This window comes from Cataglyphis hispanica, chromosome 6 (genome assembly GCF_021464435.1).
Source record: "Cataglyphis hispanica isolate Lineage 1 chromosome 6, ULB_Chis1_1.0, whole genome shotgun sequence".
In the NCBI taxonomy this organism is placed as follows: Eukaryota; Metazoa; Arthropoda; class Insecta; order Hymenoptera; family Formicidae; genus Cataglyphis; species Cataglyphis hispanica.
The window spans coordinates 4,657,797-4,682,076 of record NC_065959.1 but is presented as its reverse complement, the minus strand read 5'-3'; the positions used below and the strand labels follow the sequence as shown (position 1 = coordinate 4,682,076).

General features: G+C 39.0%; 1 protein-coding gene across 2 annotated transcripts; it reads right to left on the bottom strand.

Moving 5' to 3' along the window:
- Nucleotides 1-1,095: 1,095 nt before the first annotated feature.
- On the bottom strand, nt 1,096-23,673 carry LOC126850267 (uncharacterized). 2 transcript variants are annotated; one of them, XM_050593091.1, is made up of 9 exons: nt 23,444-23,622; nt 22,905-23,353; nt 9,807-9,889; nt 4,886-5,130; nt 4,442-4,635; nt 2,946-3,068; nt 2,631-2,845; nt 2,148-2,522; nt 1,097-2,064 (listed from the first exon to the last, which is right to left on the bottom strand). In XM_050593091.1, exons 3-9 carry the CDS (start codon nt 9,846-9,848, stop codon nt 1,459-1,461), a joined length of 1,800 nt encoding a protein of 599 aa, XP_050449048.1. In that variant the 5' UTR covers nt 9,849-9,889; nt 22,905-23,353; nt 23,444-23,622; the 3' UTR covers nt 1,097-1,458. The 2 variants fall into 2 exon arrangements, with proteins under 2 accessions (XP_050449049.1, XP_050449048.1); XM_050593092.1 differs by lacking the exons at nt 22,905-23,353; nt 23,444-23,622 and adding an exon at nt 23,634-23,673 and having other exon boundaries at nt 1,096-2,064.
- Between the last annotated feature and the right edge of the window lie 607 nt (nt 23,674-24,280).

Here is a 24,280-nt window from a genome sequence, read left to right as displayed (position 1 = left end):
AACGAATCATGTGTTCGTGATGACAGTTTATATAATGTGCTACAATTTGCGACAGTCTATCTATACATGTAATTTAAAAAAAAAATAAAAAGAGCAAATTGTAAAATCTCTCGTCAAAATCTCTTGCACAAAAGTCCATAGAGTCGTGGAAGTTTTAGAAGATGAAGGGACGCGTATTAGGAAATTAAATATTTATTTCCTTCCTCTGCCACACATACTTCGCAAAAATTGTTAACGCATGTTTTATACACATTTGCCATATCCGAGATAAATATTATTTTTAGCCTCCTTAGAGCAAATCATTAACGCGATCTCTATCTCTAGGTAAATAGAATGTCGTAGCACCAGACAACTTACAATTAGTATCCTACAGCTCATAAACAATATATATATATATAATATATATATATATATATATATATATATATATATATATGTAATAGTACTTGTGTTAATAGTGTCTAAACAAAAACTTTTTAAACTGTAAACGATGCGCTTCGTGATTCATTGCATTCGTTAACAACAGAATCCCGAATACATTCGCATCTCCGGAAGACAATTTGACGCGCCGGAGCATTCATAGCTGTGTATTGTTTTCGTTATTCGTATGACAAAACATTTAATCTTTATAAAAATGTATTACTAATACAATAATTATGTACTTACTCCAATAATTATCATTACTTTCAATTTTCTTACTCTCTCCACACACACACACGATATACCTACGGTATTTTATTATTTATCAAGGCACCGAAAAAAATCTTTATAAGAATGTAACCCATCTGTATCGATGATAAATCGCCCTTATAATTTTCCGTCGGTTTAATGCAATTTTTTTTTTTTTAGATTTTTGTTTTTATTTATGCTTAGTTTGCTTTTATATGTAATTTCCTAATATATATATTATAAACTGTAATATATGTATCTTTCAAAGAGAGCAGAGTACTTTTGTTCTTGAATACTATAGTCTGAAATAATTAAGTTAATAAAAATTTACATAAAAATAAATTTGTGTAAAGATAAAACAAACTATAATACAAAATTAATTAATGTTTAGACAAAATAAACAATAATTATTACTGTTCAATTAATTATTGAAAATTTCAAAATATGATGATCAAGAAACAAAAAAAAAAAACAAAAAAAAAATAAAGACGATATTCACGATATTATGAAAGCTAATGCTAAAAACTAATAGATTCGCTAAGATCAGGCTACGTATTTTATCAGAAACGGGGTCGTCGGCGACTGCGATTCGCGAAAGCTGGATGTCATCGCGCGAATCGCAGGAAGACAATCGAACAATTAATGCCGATAGTTTTCTTCCTCCCCACCTCTGCATGTTGCACCCGATTGTTCTGCTCGATAGAATATGATCGAGCACTCATTTACGATACTTTGTACAGCGTATTATTGCACATTGTCTCTCCTTAAACGCACCTTTAAAGCTGATCGTCAGCCTCGCTCGACCGACTGATCAACAACGACCTGCGAAGCTACCACGTTCGTCTGCTTCAGCTCCTCTGGACTATGCGGAGTAGCGGATCGCGCCGTGCAACGTACGCGTAGCAGACCGTACGACAGCCAGCCGTTGTTATTGCTAGGGTGCACATCGGTCTGATTGCTCTCCCTGTTGCCGGCGGTGGCTTCTCGCTGCACTTGCAGCCGATGCAGCATCGCGCCGGCAACGAGGGCGGAAACGACCGCCGAGAGCGCGACGATGATGAAGAGCGCGCTGAAACCCGGCATCGGCAAGCAGATCCCGTATACGACCTCCTCGCGTATCCTACCCTGGAAAACTGTCACCGCCTCGGCATGCGCATCCGGACTGAAGGCGAGATCCGCCTCGGAGATGACCTCGTATATACCGCTGACACCGACGTCAGCGCTGCGCGCCTTCCGGTCCGTCACCGTCACCGAGCGTTTCCGACGAGCGGTTACAGAACTTCCGATGAGCGGGGTCGCTGATATCGCATCTCCATCCTCCTCGAGATTCCGCGGCCCGTGTGGGAATTGATCTTGCTCGTTCTGATCATATTTGGTCACTGGCGGCGATGGTTCCTGGAAAAAAAAGCAGCGGGTTGTTTGCGAGAGTGTTTTTTTTTTTTTTAAAGAGGATGCGACGTGTCCTGTCTAGCATTTACCATAAGCGGCTTCGATGAATCGATCTCTAAAGAGACCTCGTCATCATGCTGTGTTTCGGCAGTCACAATCGGTGGTAACCGATTGCTTTTCTGTGCCTGAGCTGTTGGAATAGACTTCTCAACGTCCAGAAAATGCCCGCCGATCGACGCCATCTCGTCGCCGTTCTGTATGACATCATCGTACAAAGAATTGTCACCCTGATCCCCACCTGCGTTGTCCTGGTTGTCCTTATCCGTGCTACTATTATCGTCGTTCGAGGGCGACGTGCTGTCTACATACTGTGGTCGTACCTGATCCTTCCTCTCCTGAATGTAATGAGCCACGGAACCGCTTAATTGACAATGATCCAGACAACCGTGTCGACATATTTCCACCTTTACAAAAAAATATTTTTCATTTTATTAGAAGAGCGATATCTTTTCATGAAGGAATTTTTAACAAAAATTTTTTCTTGCAAGTTTTCGCAATATATTTACACATACTTTGCACTTGATGTGAACGCTTAACGCGTCCGGGAACTTGAACGCATGGAAGAAGGCATAAGTGATGACGGTCGCGCGATCGTCCGAGCCGCGGGCCTTCAAGAATCGGCTGATCATTTTCGGTCTTAGCACGCAGCCGAACTCGTCGCTGAGCTGTATCGTATGACCGCCGCCGTCCGAAGCAACGCACGACTTGACCCGCATGTCGAACTCACCTACACCCGGTTAATAACAAAGAATTTTATGTTAGCGTTTGTCCTGAGTGAAACCTGAGAGAGCTATGAAAACGCTCCATCTTGTTATAGAACTCGTTACCTCGATAATCGTTTATTGCGATGACCAGAGTGAGAGTGGAGCCCAGAGGCACAATTCCGGATACAGGCGGCGCCCACGGGCCCTTTCCATGCTGAATTTCCATCCAGCAGTCCACGTTATCGCCTGCGAACGAGATGATGGGAAAAGATACGTTGATCATGATGGAAATTTAAGATTTACGCACGTTAAATGTTACTTAATTTATAAAGATGTAAAATTATTAATATTAACGATATGCATTAAAGTTAATTTGATAATCACGCATCTTCTTTAAATCAAAAAAACAATTTTTTTAGATCCGAGAAAGTAATCATTTCTGTAATTTTTTGCTGTTAAATATGATTTCGACTCGATGAGATCATTATGTCAAGAAATTTAAAGTTAAAATTATAGAAAAGATAATTTTAATGTACCTTATCATATGGCATACATATGTGTCAATGAAATTTTACTTTTGAATTGAAATAGAATACATCGTTAGACTTTTCGATTTTCAAGAAAAGAATTTATTTTAAGATCAAAATTATTAAGATTCGGGTGATTAAATATCGAATCTGTTTAAGGCAAAATTGTAAATTAAATTATTCTGAAAACATTGAATATTTTTAAATATTTATTTAAATTTAAATGTTTAATTTTAACAATATAATAATATTTATTGTTAATAATAATTATTTTTCTTAAAATATAAAATTTCCCGTATTAAATTCAATATCAATCAAATTAAAAATGATCAAATTAATATGATAGATATATTAAAATTAAAAAACTTTTAAAGCTGCTGAATCCGATGTTAAAATTAACGAAAACAATATGATAGCGATTATTTTAATTAGTAAATAATAAAATAAATCATGATGGTAAATGATAAAGTAAATGATTAGTAAATCAATTGTAATCTTTCTGTGATGTAATGATAGATTCAATACTTTAATCACGGAAAATTTTATTATTACTTAACACCAAACGCAAATCGCGCGCGCGTGTATATTAGCATATAAATATCACGTATTACTGTAATGTGCTCTCGCTTTATATCGGCTACGATTTATATACGTAAAGTAAACTGAAATTAACCGATATGTGTGACTCTGCGGTTTTCACCTGCGGTCAACCGCGAACGGGTGCACGAGTTGCAGCGTGTGTCTCGTCATCTCATTCGCTCGTATTAAACGCATAGTCTATCTCTCATGCACAAAGGCAAGAGTATCCGTGCTGCTTTAATACAGGATGCGTATCGTGAAGCATTACGGAATGGATTTAACCGCGATATTAGAAAGACTTGAGAAAACTTTAGAGAGAGCCGCGATCCTCTCCGTTGTTTAAGAATGTTTACAGCAACAGATGGCAATCGAGATGCTTCTCTCGTGCACACACGCGGATGTCGCGTGAAACTCGATAGGATCGCAGTAAGAGCTCGTGAAATGTATGCCGATGATTCATCTCCATTAAGAAGTAACCATCTGATGGCAATATATTCACAAAAGTGTTCGTACCTCTAAAGTCCAGCTGTATGACGTCAAGGTCCGCGATAACCATCGGCGGTTTCGACGCGGTCTTTTCGTAATCGTTGAACCATTCGCACCGTAATCGTTTAGCCTCGTCCCAAACCTCGAGAAGGTCCTTATCGTACTGGACCACCACGGTATTCTCGTAAAACTGTCCGTGCATATCCGGTTTCGTACCGCATCTGATGAGTGAAAAATAAGAACATAAAGAAATAGAGATTCTCCGCATTGGCTGATAAATATATAAGCATGGCTCATCGAAATATAATAAGACGCAAGAAAGCGAAACATTCTCGCATCTTATCATTATATTGTCGCATTGCAAATAATAATAAATGTGCGCGAAAGTTGAATTGAGATTTTCTCAGAGATAGAGGATTATATTATTTTTCTCGACTAATCGCATGCACTATCTATGGAATCGAAAACTACCTCGCATAAGCTATCCGGAAGGAGAAGAACGTCTGGCCGGTAGACGGTGGAACGTAGATGCATCGCGGATCCGCGTGCTGACCCTTGGACGAAACGATACCCTCGAAGGGTTGCGAAAATGAGAGATGCACGTCCATGTGATCTTTTCCGCACATCACTTCCAAGGACTGGATGGCCGGCATCCCCTCCGGTCTCTCCAGCGGCCAAATGTCACTGTTGCTACTGACGCTCCTCAGGCCAACCACCTGCACATTCAAAGAATATTATACGTTTGTCCTTCTTTTCATTTTTTATTCCCTTATTCTTTCGCTTTCCAACTTATTGTCCGACACGCACGTACGACTCGCGGCTTTGAAGTTACGTACGTAAAGCGGTAAGAATATCGGTTGTCGATCCTACTTCTCTCGCGGCGTAAGAAGATTGCTCTACGGTGCACAGAAGGGTCATCGGGTCGAAACATATGCCAAGATTGCTATATCTGGCGAAAATATTCGACCGAGACGTAGCGTAAGTCACGATCGTTGCAGATAATAATGCGCATAAATTTACATGTATTAAATTTAAATGTATTTTCAATCATCATAACTTAATAAACATTCTCAGAGTTTCTCTTTCTCTTTCTTTTCCTCTCTGATTTGTTTGTAATATGAGTTTAAAAAATACAGAGTAAAATTGTCAATAAATTTTGCAATACATAGTATCAAATTGAATTACACTCGACAAGGCAAGAAACAAAGTTCACAATTCAATTGAAACATCCGTTCCCCTCTCCTAATACGTCCACGTCGGAAATCATTAGCCATAAATCAAGTTCATTACCGTACTCGCGGATCGAGTCCCTCTTTTTTGCGCGCGACGCGCTTAGAAAGGTCTACCGCGCGAGGATGGGGCCGTAATGAAAACTTAAGTACCCGTGTGTTTTCGCTCCGCCCGTCCATTAGATCCAAGATAATCCATACGATTTAACCGTAAATACCTCTCACGCTCAATCGGAAACTGACAATCTCGCTCTCTCGCTTCTCGCCACCGAGGCTGATGGTGAGATAATCACGGCGCGAGTCGCACGACAAAAGTGCACATCGCGACACGTCCATCACGAATTAATCAACAACACATACACATACATATAGTGTATATATATATATATATATATATATATATATATACTGTGTGTGTGTGTGTGTGTGTGTCATATATATATATATATATATATATATATATATATATATATATATATATATATATATAGACACATACGCACACCATACACACTATATGTGTGTGAATGTGTTGTTGATTAATATATACGTGTATGTGTATACGTGTGTGTGTGTATTTACGGCAATGTTAGCAAGATTACAAAAGTATTAACGGCGATGATGTTGTTTTGTATACCTCGCTTGACTGGTTCTCACGGCAGTAACGTATATCATAAATCTCGAACCGGGGCGCGGCGATAATTAAATTTATTATCTCGCCGTATTTATTATCTTAATAATAATATGACACTGTTATTGATGATATTTATTTTCTTGTAATGATACCGCATTGATTGATAATGCAATATACATACCGCACGCTATGAGAAAGTTTGTTCCCGATGAAAGGAACTTTGCTCAATTCGAAAGTAGAATTACAATTGCAATAAAGAAGAGATAAAAGTGATAAATAAAAAAAAAGAGGTAATATATTTCCGGGATAAATGGATATCACTTCCTCTTTTATGCATAGCGTTTGCTCTTTCTTTAAATTTATAATAAAAAAAAGTGCAGAGGATAAAACGTTCGACGAAAATAGACGCAAGATTTATAAATCCATTAAAACCGCACGCGTTTGCGATCTGGTTGCGAGGAAATATTACTGTAGCAGGATGCATGTATACATTCTGGGTTTTGTGCACTATATGTGCTTTATCGAGATTCATTTATGACATTACCATCACAATGAAACTTTAAACACTTCGATATATCTGGTCTATTAAATTCAATCTAGATTCCACTTTTCAGTACTTTTTGCTCTCGCTTGTGTGATGATTGCATTGAAATATTTTATGCGACCTCTCTCTTTATGCGAATAAACGTGTTTAATTACGATTATATAGTATAATATTAGCTTTATATTCAAGTTAGCCTATAAATTATTTTCGCAACATTAGCAAAATATTAATTATTTTTTTAAATTAGGTATTGATTGATAAAATGTTGAATAAATAACAAAATTAACATGTCGAATTACACGCATACACACATCAAATAAAAAAGATTTTTGAATTTCTGCAATAATTCATATACTCAGACTTATTTTTCCAAATTACTGAAAGCAAATAGATTTGAAAAATATGTAATATAAAATATATGTATAATACAATAATCATAAATTAAATAACTTTTTTCTCGCGTTGTAATAGATTTTACATTTTTAGCCCAAAAGTTTTTATTAACTTTAATTTCAATGCAACCTTCTTTTAAAAATTGAACAAGTTCTATATTTTTCTTTAAATATTTTTTTTTATTAAACTGTGTATATAATTATATAAAAAAAATTCAAGCACATATTTTCGTTACTCAAAAGACGGTAAATCATCACACACAGACGGACGTAGCGATCGGGACACCGTTGACAGTTTCGCGAAATCATCAGGCGTGTCTGTTTAGCTATATATACATTTTTCAAAAAAATTAAGGGATGTTGCACATACGGCAATGTATTAGCCCCCGCGAAAATACTAGATGCGAGAGTGAGCGAGCGTTGCGTCGTCGTCGGAGCAAGCAAGGTGTTTCCTATGTATTCCACGCTCGTACCGTAACGGGAGAAGCGTCTTTACCGCTGCATTAACGGTCACCGTTTTTCGCGCAAGTGAAAACATGTTTCTCCTACAATCGCACTGTTAAATGACAGCGTTTCATTAGAAATGATTACGCACCTGGCGGACGCCCGACGCGCGTACCCCTTTTTGCCGCCGCGTATCGATATACGCGCGATCGTTGACTCGGAGAGCTATTACCCTTCCCCTATAAGAGTGCTCGATAGAATGGCACTCTCTCTCTATCATCAGTTGAATTCGTCACTGTTTAAAAAAAGCGAACGTCGACTCATCGTTGGAATATTCTCCTTCTTGCGGCAAAAAATGACAAGTAATATTGGCATACACGTCGAGACTGTAGTTTTACGACTCGTCGGGACTCTTGGTTACGACCTCTCGCGCATACATCGGTATTCCAAGTTATTTGAGACGTGAGGCACATTGGGTGGCGAGTTTCCCATCGCGGCATCGTATTCGCGTTCGAATACTAATGTCCGTCTGCGGGTAGTCGATTGTACTCGTGACAGCGGAAATAGCCACCTCGCCGGCGGCCCGCGTGCGCCGATCGGGAGGATCGGGGTCGACACACGAGAATATGGAGAGGCTTATACCGATTTTACCACTGACCTTCCTTAGACCTTTGAAAACTCCCATCGCGATTACATAACCATTGACGGAATTTGCGTCAAATTATCGGGTTATCCTCCGGGCGAGGGTTTGTGGTAGTAGCTGAGGTCTCGGTTAGGGCATAATGTACGTTCTCAAACTCACGGCTGATTAACATTCTATTTTACCACTATTCTCTGAATTTCAGACTACAATAATATTCTCTAATATTAGTCTTGTCTGTCCCGGTCTACATTGTAAGAAATTATAACGGTCTGGTGTATAATAATCATCGAATGGGCAAGACGCGCGTCTATTTCCCGAGCAAGGTCGCGGAGAGATAGATTTTTCTCTCTCTCTTTCTCTTTCTTTCTTTCATCGCACGGTATCGTCTCGATACGTACTTTTGCACGCACAGTTCTGAATAACCCGTGAGAAGAAGGAATGAGAGGGGAAGCGGGTAGAGGGGCGACGGGAAAGGGGACCTCGAGACGCGGTAACGGTACCTAGAGTAGGCACGAATATCCGCTTGCAAGCTGTCGCGGCGGCTCCCGCCACGTCATCGCATTGTCATCCTAAACGGAGACCGATGAATTCCCGCGAATTATCGCGGGGATCCCCTTTTATTTCCAGCGGAACAAAAAAGGCAATTATTATTACGGGTGATCACAAATGTGACTATTATGTGACGAAGGACTGATAGATATCGCCACGGGGACCGTTATTCATTAATTATATATAGGATCTAAGCGGCATAGAGAGTGCGTAGATCACGCCATTGACCAAACACACACGCGGAATTACAATCCATTATCAGAATCGGACGCGAGTGGGGTCGATCGGCGGGCACTATGTGCATCGTGCTCTAGGGCCTAATTGACCGACAAAAGAAAACCGCTAGAAGACGGGCACACGCGGCACGTAACGCAAGTCACGAGTCTCTCGTGTGAGTTCTTGTAGCATCGCCACCGCTAGTCAATACACCGCTGTTCCCGTGCTCCCGTCTCCGCTTAACGCAAGCTCGCTCGCTCGTTATTAAGACAGTCTCGTATTTTCTTGACGTCGATAGCACCGCGCTGATGAACCTTTCTAATTGAGGACGAACAAGGCGATATCTCATAGACGAAGCATCGCTGTAATTATTTAGCATTACCTCCGACTTGAACAATGGGAATTACGCGAAATTGGTATCGCAGACAGACATCTTACTCAAAGTGTGTTAAACGTTACATTAATCTCTCCGATGCGAGAATTAATCTCCGAGAATTTGGGAACAACGTTAGACGATAAATTATCTTGTAATTTCTAGAATGGGGATGAGGGAGACGGGAAAGTGTCGTCAGCTTGGCACTAATTCAAAATCCATTGAAATATCGTTTCGTGTATAATACGGACTGGTTCCAAGAATTGTTAACGAGTCGGATATCCCGATTAATATCGATGCAATTGATCCCCAATTCGCATCAATATCCAATTTTGCAAATTGCAACGCCTTACACATTCGCAACTCACCATATAGATCAGCGTACGTAGCAACTTCCACACCCCTGGCATCCTGGAGGTCCCAGCCTCTCACGACGTAACACCGTCTTGCCCTGCAAAAAAAAGAAAAACACATTAGTTTCGCATTAGAGTTCACACATAAAAATTTTACGCTACACACCCGAAGCCGGATCTATTTTAATTTATCCGACCACCATGGTCTAGCGAGCAAATTAACCGGCCGCCGTTCGCGCAGGTCGCGCTTCGGATCCCAAGGAGGTCTCGGGCGCAAAATTGATCCGCCCGCGAAGAAATCGTTACGGAGTTTCGAGTACTTATGGCACGCGCGTTCGTGAAATTGGCATTGTAAGGAAGCGATGAAAAATTGGAGCGAACGATCTATAGATGTGTATTTAACTTGAGAAAGAATGTCTCAAATTGGTTTACAGATTGATGTGTTTTGATTGGATATTAATTATAATATATATAAATATTCTCTCTATTGTTGGTCCCCTTATCTTTCCTTCTTCCAAGCTCGAAGCTTTCTTTATCGACGCTTTTCATGTCTGTTATCGCTCTTTTCTCGCTTTGGATTAATTTATAGTGAATAATTATAGTGATGATGCGGTACGTGCGAAACGCGAAACGTAAAAACAGATATTGATAGTCATAATATGAGTTCGTAAAGATGAAGAACTTAATCCCGCACGAATATAAAGTGTTCGTGTGTTTTCAATCCGGAAATGACGGAATAAAATATAGTATGCGAATAAAATATAGTATCGTATAACGTGATTTTTCCGCATCCATTTGTGCGTAGAATTACATCGATACGGTTAATTATCGTCATGCATGAGGTACGACGATATCACGCGAAAGTAAAAAACCGAAACGATACTTTATTATCATGCGCGTTTGTTCTCATTAACGTTTACAACTTGTAATCTCAGCCGCGTCTCTGTAACAACCGTGGCGACGCTATTATGCCGGCATGAGTTAACGCCGACATAATTTCCGCCGTTTCTCACGCATACGTTTGTAGTTCGAAAATCTACGCAAGCATTTCAATTTGTTATTTTTTTTTTCTGGGAAAAATTAGAATCCTTATTTGTTTATTATTTTTTTTTATTTTTTTCATTATATTTATTTATTTATTTATTTACTTATTTATTTATTTATTTATTTATTTATTACATAAATATGCACAATAAATTAAAAAAATATTGATATATAAAAAGAGAAGAGAGATAGAGAGAAGAATAAAAGCTCGTCACTATGTCCGAAGTACTTGGATATATTTAATGAGATAGATAAATCATTCGTGATTAAATCTTCTTATTGGGGATTTTACGGTTTTCACGATTATCGAAATAATGTTGTCACCGAGGGATACCAGCCGTTATAACGGTGCGTCAGCATAAAACCGCATCGCACATCTATATAATTGACCCGCAGGTGACATGCGGTATGCGACGACGCGAGATCGTGAATGTGTTTCGCTATCGAGAGTATCACCTTCCATATAAAACGGACCTAAGGATAACCGTGGTTATGAATGGAAGATAAACGTCGCTTGCGCAGTGACAGTAACATACCAATTCCTTGTTTTACACGCAATTCGCGCGTCTATACACAGTCGTTAATTAATCTGCCACACAACAATCTTAATTCATTATAAAATATTACATTCCGTGATCATTAGCTTCTCCTCATTAGCGTCCGTAACAGGAATGTTGAGACAGAAATTTGTCGTAAGAAGATTTTAAGATACTGGTCCTTTCGAGAAAAGAATTTTGCTAACTGTTTTACGATATTTTTAACGCTGTTGCCTACAAGAGTGATATTCTTGTTTCTGTACGCTTATTTTTTTCCTCTCAGACAAGAATATAGAAAGAAAACAAGCAGACATAAGGTCATGCCTTCATTTTCCGACCTACTTGATAGCCATTACTCATCATCTTCGTGAACCACCGAGAAGTCGCTAATGAATCTATAAGAGTGATGTTGCCGGCTATGCCGAGCTTCTTAACTCCCTCGTCGCTCTAATAATACGGACGCGTGAGAGAAAGAGAGAGAGAGAGAGAGAGAGAGAGAGAGAAAGCGCAGAAACACTTACGACCAGTCTAACCAGTATTTTCATTTACAACAATGTCGTGGTGAACGATCCGTATCGTTTGACCGAAATAGAATAAAAGACCAAAAATTATCATAAACTAACCGATTAGTAATAAAGTAACTCGTTTGCAGTGTAATTTATCCCCATTTTGGCGAGAAAAAGACGAATATGAGAAACTCGTTAACAATGTCATATAATACAAGTACTTATTAATTAACCCATAAATGGAGTACAAAATGAATTTTATACGACTCTCTTGCTCTCCCTTCCCCTCCATTCATTGTTAATTATTATTATTATGTTTTTGCAAATCGTTAAGATCAACTCTTCAAGATATGCTAAAGAAAAGAATATTTCGTATTAAAGATTTATATCGATACTCGAGTTTGAGACTGAAATACATGCGTGATGGTGCGACAAGACGGGGAACAAATCCAATACGAATTTCAAGGCCTGTTCGCGGCCCATTAACTCCGCCGGATCGTTTTTGCCGGATTATAAACGCATCGCCGCGCCGATGCTCCCAACAGTCCTCATGTTGACAGCTCCCAGTTTCAGATTGCAATAAATAAATTGATTGTTGGGTGAATTCCGTTGGCTGCTTCCGTAACTATTCGAGCAATAAACTGTACGTTAACTTTCTGACAAACGTGACAGTCGGATAGATCAGCGGATTTATATATTTCTCTTTCGAATGAAATTTTGAAATTAAAATGTTCCCGTGTAGTTTCGAAGAGATGATTTCCTGCGTCCCGGTATCTCAATGACAAGCAATCTCCGATGTTAGTTTTACTATGAAACAGCCAGCTCAAGTAGACACACTGTCTGAGATTTTCAATAAAATCAAAGAAATAAAAATTAAATAACGAATATTCTTCTCAAATTGGATGAATGATAATGACATTTCATATGCGCTGTGTCTATTCGTATGTAGAAAGAAATTGTGTACTAGAGTTTAAGAAAAATTCCACCTGAACCTATCCCAAGAGAAATCCCGTTGGAGCTTGAAAGAGGACGTTCGTCGTGTCCCTAAGTCTCATAATTTGGAACGAGCGCGCATTGTCACGATGTCAATTGTAATCCCGGCGCTGGTCGTGGGAGATGAAGAAAGAAGCCGGTCATTAAGTCCGACCGGAAAGAAGGAGGCATGTTACAACTTCAATTAAAATCTAACTAGCATGTTGCTCGCGTTTAAGTGCATTGCAGACAATGTTTAAACGCTTACGAATATCCGTGCATGATGCTGCTTGCGGTTCTCCGTTGCCATTGTATTATAAACACAATAATTATCGTGGTTGACCGACGTCGGCAAAGGTTAATGCCTACATCTACTTTAATCTTGATTTATAATGAAGAACAATTAGCGCTGATTGTTTAATGATTTGCGGCCTTCGGCGATTCGTTATGATTCCGCGATTGTCGTACCGGAACGATTCTAGACGAGATCGGCATACACCGTGAAACCGGATATACAGAATGTACGAGAAGTATTTTCACATTGCATCGTAACATTAGCACACCAAAGAAGTCATCGAAACATCCGTAAGGAAAGCTTTATATAAGGATTTTATTAATAATTAAATAATTAGATAATTAGAAAATAAATACAATGTTTTGTGTGTATAAAATTATGTTCTTCAAGTATGCAAACAAAGCAATGTTAAAATACTTGGCGTTAAAATAACTTGAAAAAATTTGTAATAAATATTTAAATTTTTACCAAGAAATCTACAGTCAAAGTTATTGCGACGCGTATTCAATATACGCGATACTGATCCAAATAAAAACGTATCACGTTCGCGAAACTCTCTTTCCGTTCTGCGCTATTAGCTGTGTATGTAACTTGCACAGTGCAATTGATGCAATATTAAATATCGAGCATTAACAGTATAGAATTTTATCGTTCGTAATCCTGTAAAATTTTATTCTAACGTTACCGCATTTTACTAGAACACTTTATTATCGATGAACAATCCTGATTACGATTCGTATCCTATCTAAAGTTTTTGCGAAGCGTACAAGCATAATTTTCATAGATATTCGTGATTTTATTAACGGTTGAACTTATACGTCCGCCTTTTGCATTCTCGATTTTTAATTATTTCCAATCGGGTTGTCATATATGCCAATAATCATACGGGAAAAATTTGCATTACACCATTCGCATTTAATATAACATTTTCATTTTACAGTTACATTGGATATGCCCTCTTTATCATTAACGAGAACAAAAAAGAGAAAAGAAGGATAAGCGCTCGCTATTCCACGAAAAGTTACGCGGTCGACACGTTAATAGGAAGAGAGCAGGCCGAAACGGGTGGTCTCCTGATGATGGAAGGGTTAATCGGAGCAAGGAGCTGTTTCGTGATACACGAGCACCGTGAATGCTTTGCGTGTTTTTGATTCGTTCGCCTCGAGCATGCCGGCTCAGAAAGCATTAATTAGCTGCGCATAACCGACTCCGGGCCGCGCTCATGACGCACGAGTACACGGATTTCATCGCCTCGCTATCATTTTCTCGCGTTTATCCGCGGATGCTAATGTACGTGCGCTCGCTCACGCTTAATTATCCAAGTAACCAAGGTGTGTAATAGGTAAAGCGACCGTAATAAACCAATTTGTAATTCAAACGGGAGGATCTCTATATGCAAGATAGGTATTCCTATAGCTGTGAAAGGGAAATTTTCTCGTGGCAGTTGTTAGCATGGCGCAGATTTTCGCCCTTACGATTCTTTCGCAGTTTTTTCAAAGACTCTTCAAAAACCCGAAAAGTGCATATTCGATCCGATATGAGGCATTGTGTCGCACCTGCCAATTCCGCTTGCCAATAAAGACGGACGGGCCCGCAGGCGGACGACTCGCGTACAATACATACCTGGAATGTTTCGATCGGACCGGCTGGATTATACGCGCGTCTCGTAACGGTGTTTCCCGTTCGCGCGCGGTGTGTGTGTGCGATAGATCCCACGCTAATAATTCTCCCCTCGGCACCGTTTCAAGACGCTTTAATGTGACAACGTTGTCTCACCGCCTTTCCTTTTCTCGACCGACCAGCTACGACGTAGGTCGTATGTGCATCAAATAAGACGAATTACACAGTTCGACAGACAATAACTTATTTTCATATGAGAATAAGAGTAATCACATTCCGTGTAGTTTTTTTTTTTTTTCTATGCCGAATACGATTCTAATTTTCGAAATTTTTTATCACATTTATTCTATTATAATTTTGTGAGAAATTCGGAACTAATATTGTAAAAAAAATTATTTTTATATATTTGTATGCTTCTTCGTGTTATAACTATGGTATGTAATACGTTAACAATATATGTAATATAAAAAATTCTATTTTATTTTTTGTTGCAAAATGTCAAAAATCTTTCAATTCCTAAAAAAAATTCTTATAAAGATTAAAGTTAATTAAATTTTTATTATTATATATCGAATATATTATGGGATAATTATAAATTAAGATATATATTCATATATGTTTTTAAGTTATTAAATACAAATTTTATAATGTTAAAATTCCAGTATATGATAAATCGAATATGACGCTCCAGAATACCTAGATAATTAATTGTAACTTTCCTAATAAATATAATGTGTGATCACAAAATATCTTATTAATTTTAATCTTCATAACAAATTCCTTTTAATTGAAAGTTCTAACTTCTATATTTAATTTTTAATAAAATTTTTTTGGCACACTATATATCATAGTCATAGCACGATAAATTATTGAAAGTCTTTTTATATATAAAATATATAATATATATATATATTATTATATACATTAAATACTATTTTTCCTTAATTTTTTTATTATAAATTATGTTATTTGTATTACAGTTATTTTTAATATTGCGGTTCTTTAAGCATTAAGGCAGCTATTTATTAATTTTCCCAAGAAGATAAGAAAAAAGTTAAAGAATATTTTATTTTTCGTTTCTATTTATTGAGCAAAAATTTTTGCCGTAAAATTTTAACGATATCTCCATTAGGGCATCCAAATTTTCTGGTTGCTGATAACATTAAATAGTTAACTGATAACAATAAATAATTGAAAATATAAAGAAACTTTGCGCATTTAAAATTTCTTCGAGTGTATTTTCATTGTTTCTCGATACGCTAATTTCTCACGGTACCATTTCCAGAGGCATTAATTTAATCCCCCTCATTCTTTCTCTTTATCTCTCTCTTTCATCAGCATCGGCAACAGTACCTTCTTCTCGGCGCGAACGCGCATACGGCGATTTGTCTTTGCGCGTACGTGCATCGCAATATCAAATCAACTGCCGCGTCGTTTATGGTATTCGAGGCGACGACAGGACTCTGTCTCGCGTCGACCGTTCTGGAATTCCAGTCGATCCCCGAGGTGGCGATCGTGATTCCATACATCGGACAGACGACATGCGTTTCGCGATTTATCTAGAATTATCCGCAACATATCCGCAAACGCAGGCGTCGCTGACAAAATTGTGCTAATTATTCGCGACTGACATAAGCGTTATATCCCGTATCTTCTTTTTTTTTTTTAATACAATACATTATATTGCCAAATTTTGTTAAAGAAGTTGGCAATCACATACACATTTTAAAGAAATGTAACTCTAAAAGAGAAAGGTAACTCTATAGAAATGTCTCACCGCTATTTGTACTAGAAACATTCGCGTTCGCACAATTATGTTCGTTTCTATAGCAAATTTGTCGATACATAGCGTATTAAACATATGTAATGCCATAAATCTTTCGCAAGACTATAATTTTTGGATTGATCCCGGTATTTGTTAAAATTGATATGATCGAAACGATTACCGAAGCGAAGAGTGTGTTAATTGCGGATTCATGTACGAAAAGAACTTGGTGAAACATTTGTCGGTGCGAACCGGGTCAAGATAGCGTTACCAGCTTCGGCTTCTCTTCTTCTGGCCGTTTAATGCTCGACAGCCGCGCAAAGATAAGCTTTATAAATTCCCCGGGGTACGGATCGTGCAAAATACGTACCGACAAACGTACCGCTTAGCGCCGGAGGTAATGACTGGTATTAATATATAGTAAATGCAACTGCCAAATTTTCTAAGATACCATATTTACGTTACACGTTATTCGAAATTGTCATATTCGTGGTTTTTTTTTCATACATCAACTTCATATAGTCTCTTGAGTAGGTATATCAATGTTCTCCTTATCGTTTTTTTATGTTTCGGAAAATGTATAAATTTGTTAAGAATATATATTGACTGATAACGACATTAAAGAAAGATTCTTTCTCTTTACAGACAGACTCTTTTATTTCGACTACAATAGATTTTATACTAAATATTTATATATCGCGTATATATCTTGCTTTGAAAACTACTTGCAGCTGATGTATACTTTCTTTGCAATACTCGGGGTATTCTATATCCTTCAAAGTATTCATTCTTACGTATTAAATCGTCATGTTCCTCTTGTCGATCGTTATTGTAGAACCTGACGGTCAGTCAGGTACAATACATCTGGACACGATCCGTGTTGTAAAAATTAATATAATAAGCGCATGTCATGTCACGTTGATGTTGCAATAATCATATATATATATATATATATATATATATATATATATATATATATTAATCTCGTGGATAATAATGTATCCCATGCGAGGGTATATATACAGAGCACCTCGATAAATCCGAGATGGTAAGAAAAATATTGACGGCATCGACGCTCGCGATGAGAATAGATTGCATCATTAATTCATTTCTTACAAGATTCGATTAGGCTATGTACCGTTATATCTCATCTACAGAATTCATTCTATATAAAATTGTACAAGCGTTCGCGCGCGTAACGATGATACAATATAGAAACCTCTGATAATATCGAGCATACGCGCGCGCGCGCGCGCGCGCGTGGCATTCAATTAAAATTATATTATTATAAGGAAATACATAAACGTGACACAATTGATCGGCCAATGACACCGAGACATTAGTCGAGATTTATCGTTTATTCGCTCGGCACAATCTTCAGATTATTCGATCCGCTTTGATCCTCTCTTCTTTCACGCCGTGCTCGGCGAATTTATTACTCGGCAAATCGCGAAAGAAGGCGGAGAATGAAATTGGTTGATGCAACGCTCAATTGTAATTGACTTTAGGATCCATTCATTGTGAGATCGAGATCGATTGTGTAAACATTAACGGTTAACGTCTCGATGATAATCCTTGTCGCGGCGATTGGCATGATTGTAATTATCGCGTGTCCTCCACCCGAAATAGTGCGTCTGTAGAGAGTGCGTGCCCGCTCACGCATATACGCGATACGTCACGAGATGCCGATAAACATAGGGTAAGAATTGCAGTCGCTGGCAGCTGTGTAGTTATCGACACCGCGGCGATAAATGTTCTTCTACGAGCTTCCTATCATAAATATAGAAGAAAGTCATACGTTATATACGTTGTATGTATACAAACATATACAAACATATACACAGATATGTATCTATTTTTTCAAATAATGATGTTAATCTTTTTTGTTATAACTAAAGGTAAAATAACAAATGTTCGAAATTCTTAGTTAGATAAATATATATCAATCTAATAATTATATATAAAACTAAAGTTATCTCGAACACATATTGCACAGAGGCACGAAGAATCGGTGTATTCGCCAGCACACGATTCTTAACGAGTCACGCTCCGCAGGATGTAATTTAGGCATGGACACCCGTTATAAAGTTCCGAGTCTTCGACCTCGTTAATATTGTTTCTTCGAAAGCCGCTCGTATAAGCCTCTTGTGCCTATGTTATGTGATCAACGAGCATTATCGATTATCTTATGGCGGTTGTGATGAGAGATAGATGCGTCTTCGCACTGACTGGAAATTAATTAAGATCATAATCGGTCGATTTCGTAATTATTTGTGCGTTGCATATATTTTATCTAATTTACTATATACTCATTATTTCCGTGAGTTAGATAAAAATCTAGATAATTATGCTATATAAATGCGATATATTTTTCTCATACATGGTTTCATTATTGTACGTACACTATGTATTTACGAATAGATGTGCTCTTTTTTAATGTTTCCGCTTTTGCCAGAATTTCATTTTTTTTCGACAATATTTGATGTATTTTATACAATATAATAGAATAAAAAATAAAAAAATTTGAGTTACTTAAATTTAAAAAAAAAGAATTTTTTATTTCTATAAATTTAAATACATTTTTAATTTTATCTCTCGATGTTGATATACATATATTTTGTAATATTTTTACTCAACTATACTCATATATTTTTACTATAGCTTTTTTATTATAATGATATAAAAAAAGGACATAGATTGTAAAGTATTTATTTAATTTAAAATTTCAAAGACTTTTTATAAAAAATATAAAATTGAAAAATAATTAGAAATATATATATATATATATATATATATATATATATATATGTGTGTGTGTGGGTGTGTGTGTATACCATATTGTCGTATATATGGTTATTATTCGTATTCTAAGAATTTACCCGTATCTTTGGTAGCGTAATAGTATATGTAACTGTATACCATAAGCGTGTCGCATAAATATAAATATAATATTACGACAGATAATGTATAATGGGATACCGACCTCTCTTCTGTCTCTCTCTTTCTCTTTCTCTAGAGATACCGGTTCTCAAAGAGAGGAACGCACGAATCATTCTCGCTATGCGCGTTTTCGATCTCGCAAATGTGTACACTTATTATTGTCACTTGATTGCAATTTTTTCGATACTGCCAAATATTCTATCCCAAATTTACGTTACCAACTAATGGGCTCAGATGTAGGCAATTAGTAAATGCAGAGGGATTAGTTGTGTAATATAATATATGTGAACGCGCGTGATGATTCCAATTATATTTGTGGTTTAACTTCATCGCGCGATTACGATTCACACGACCGACTTGTATATAAAGTATATAAAATATTGTAAATTTCCGGAAAATATTATAAACTGCCGCAGTCGCGAGTATTATAAAATGCGCCAAGATATTTTGTGAAACGATAAAAAATCAGAAAACCGATACGATCTATACACTTTTATGCGTTGAGTCGTTAATAGTGTTCAAGTAAACATCCGGAAGCGATAAAGTATACGCCGTTAATAGGTAACTGCGATATCTTACGGCCACGTGGATTTATACGAGCTTGTATATACGTATATATTGATTATAAGTTATAATACGTTAATACATAAAGTTGTATTATTATAATATCCTAATTAGAAGTGCAACAGCTTTCCAAGACTAAAGATAAGGCTGCTATTCAATTCTCAACGTCGCAGCATGTCGTTCTAATAATAACAAATAATGGCAGAATAATGCTAGTCAAATTAAAATAAAAATTATAAAAGAATATCTTAAGTTGCATAATTACATATTACATCATGTTACATAATTTGTCCATCCTTAATCGGCGAATGCGAAAAGATAAAGGATACTTAACGCTATACTCCGCTGGATCCTTACACAGATGCGGAGAATCATCGACTCGCTAATTGCGTCTCGCGTCTCCCCCTGAATTAAGACGTTCGTGAATGAACGATAGTTTCAAGAATTACTGCCACGGCGAAATATACTTAGGCTATAGTCATTCCCACGACACCGTCCGTACAAATAGGCAAAGTCGCGCGGCACGTTAATGTTAATTCACCGAGGAATTACATTGGCAAACGAATGCAAACGAAGTTATGTCGGGCGCGATTCCAAGACGTATTGCGGCGAGGAGGTTGAATGGCCCCGGCCGTCGCCGTCGACAGACGGATTAGTCCGGCCCCCGTACTAACGTAATCGTATGCCTGGTGAATATTTCATGAAGCGCGGAAAAAAGAGATGACACCTGTTCGAAAAACCGTTAGCGTACTCCTTTTGCCCGGCGGGACGAGGCGGGGAGGACGAGCGGACGGCGACTTATTTCGATGCAAATTTCGGAAAGAATGCCCGCCGCGCGCGCGCATTGGGGCTGGTATGCGCTGTGCAATCCATCCCGGAAATGAAGGATCCCGGCCTAATGTAACGACGCGTTTCACGTCGCCGATTCGACATGATTGATCACTGTGGATATTAAACCTTCCGCACACGAGATATAGTGGATTAATATCTTTCTTCGTTCTCGTGATACGCGCGAGTGTGTAGCAAACTCAAATTACGATTTGCCGCATCAGGTATCTCTCGCGTGTGGATAAAAATGAGATGAATGAAGGGCGATCCGCTACGGCGTTCGTTTTGAAACGAATATTATTCCTAAGCGTCGAATAAAGAGCGAGTAGCGCGGGCAGAAAAAGTCTGCACACAATTTCGTACGGGCGCGTGATTCACCCCGAAAAATTTTTTTCCGGATTGACATATACACGTGTGCACACGCGCTTGTATTCAGAATCCGGTGCACGCATTTATGCCGCAAAATGAAACATTCGCTTCGATCCGTCCGCACAGTGGGCAGCATCCAATTCCTAAAATTTCTGATTTAAAAGAGAGCTATAATCTAAACGCATTCTTTCACGTATTGCAGAAGGAAGTTTACATTAAGCTATTGATAATTCGTGATACTTTTCATCAGAATCGATTAATTTTTTCATCAGCTTCGATCGGGTAAGGTAGATCGCAAGTTATGTCATTCACCGATTCTAATTCTTATGTGATTGTTGAATCGTACATGTAACCCAGCTGTGTGGACCCATCCTTCCTGGACACACCGAGAAAGTAAGGGTTGACCGACATTCACGGTGGATCGATGGCGACAGACACGAGGGCAACGACGGCGGTAGCTAAAGAAGCAGCAACGGCGATGCGATTCGCCGGACCGCTAACCGGAATGCGCGCGCTAACTCCTCGCCGTCTCGGGGCTCCGGTCGGCCGATCAGTTCGACTCCGATGAAGCGGGAGAGAGATAAAGAGCGACGAGAAAGAAGGAGAGACAAAGGGAAAAAGAAAGGAGTGTAGAGAGGAGAGTGAAGCCGGTGATCCGCGGGAACGAAGTCTTTATCCGTATGTGCGAGAGAAGGATGCAACGAATGATCGAGGTAGAGACGAACGAACACGAAGAGACGTTAGCATAAGAGGGACGGAGAAATAAAGAGAGAAAAAGAGAAAAAAAGAGAGAGAGAGAGAGAGAGAGAGAAAGAGAGGCGGTCCGAAAGCACGTGGGGATCTCAGGCACATTGCGTCCGGACCAGCGGCACGAAAATTTGGTGAGGCCTCCTTGCCTGTCGACCGACCACATTCCCTCCCCTCCCAATTTCCTCATACAAGAACCTTATCCGCCTGGTTGTTTCGGCGCGGACGTTCTATTCGCACGCGCGTTTACATCGGTAAGCAGATCACGCAAGCGCGAATCGCCGGCTTCGTAATTCGTCCCCGTTTATTATATCTCGCTCTTCTATATCATCCCAGACGGAATGTACTATCGGCGACACGTTAATACCGCCTCTGCAATCGACGTAGATTAGCGCCGATCCCGATTAACCTTTAGAGGATTGCCAGACGTCGTAATGTCTTTACGATGCACTATTGTTCATCTTCCATTTGCAGAGGCCCCGGAATAACATCGGCTATTTTAATAGTTTAATTCGTTTAATAGTCTATTACATGCGTCATTAATTAAACAGTAGAATGTAGTATCTTTTACATTTATCTTTATTAAATTACTAATAAAGATGAATGTAATAATTAGTTATTGAAACGCTATCTATAATGAGAAGCATCACGCATAGAAACATTTCGAAATTGTCACAGGTATATATATATTTTCGTCCAAAATCGATGTTGCATCTTAACTTTGATACATTAAAAGTTTATTATCGATTAGCATTACTCATTTTGTCATTATATCTTTCAATATATTATTATTACATTTATTTTTTTAAAAGAAGAGAGAAATATAGATGCTTTTAAAGACGCTTTGAACAGAAATGCGAGCGAGTGTCTCTGTCATATTCGCGCCCGTAGTAAGCAGTAGTAACAGCTCGCAGGAGTAAGACTTACCTCACGACTGCAGAGTAGCGTGTGTAATCGCCACGTGTTAGCTGGAGCCCCGTTGGAGCTCCTCGTGCAGCATCCCGGCAGTTCTCTCCTTCTATCGCGCCCTATTACCCGCCTCTCTCTTTCTCTCTCGTCTCGGAAGTTTTATTACTCTAACGACGTACGAGGACTCGTAGCACTCCTCTTGCTCAGGTTTTCGATATCGGGAGAGACCGTTAGAAATTCTATACCGCCGGGGCGTGCGTCGTTCGCCGTCGAATGCACTGCCGTAACGGCGCGAGATGGGCCACCTCGACGGCGGATAAGTTCGCCTTGGCGCACTTAACACAATTCACCGGCGCCGTGACCTCCTTGCTGGCGTTTACCTTGGCGCGGTCGCGGTCATCGTGCGATTGCAACTTACCAGGTCTCGCGGATGTTATGTATCGTCGGAGTGCGCCTCCGGATATTATCTTTAGATTAAAAAATAAAAAAGAAATAGATGAAACGCACCAAGTCTCAAGAGTGCGTATTTATTTCCTCTTCGCGCGACTTTCCTTTACCTTTCTACTACCGGTGATTGTACGAAAAAGCGATCCGCGAGCGAGTGAGCTATTAGCTAGCATAGAGACATTAGCGTTTTTTCACTCCCGATTTCTGTGTTCCTCGATCTACACGTTACCACGACCCGGGACTTGCGTTTCCGTTCACGACCAAGATGTTCTGCCGACTGATAACCCACCGTCCACTTACCTCCGTCGAGCGCCCCTAACACGCCGAACTCCCTGGCACGACAGGTGCTCCGCAGGAGGAGTGGGAATAAGAGGATGGTCCCGCGGAGGGGACTAGGGATAGTACCTCCGTAACGGTGGAGGTAGCGGCGGCGACGATGGTGGTGGCGGCGGTGGCAGTATCGTAAGAGAGCGAAAAAGTGACGGAGAAAGAGAGAGAGAGAGAAAGAGACGGTGGTAGCTACGGCGGTGGTGGCGGCGGCGGTGGCGGCGGCACTCAACGACGAAAAGAAGAGGGCAACGACATTTCTCTCGGGCTCCGACACATTTACCCGAAAACTACGCCACTGTCCTTTCCACGGCATTCCTCGAATCCCTTCGAAATCGATCAATCGCCTCCCCGACAAGAATTTTCATCGATCGACGGCGCGCCTTCGCCAATATCGGATCAGACGCCGAAATCGCATCAATTATCATCGTTCGTCATACATTATCGTTTAATAAAATTATCATTACTCTCTTCGCTTCTGTTATCTCTTTCGCGAGTCTGCTAGATTCTGAGAAGAAAAACTTATCCTCCGTAATTGAAATTTATTTCGAATCATCTGAACTTTACATATAGATATGTCTCGACATCCGATGCAGTAAACCATCCATCAAAGATTCTTT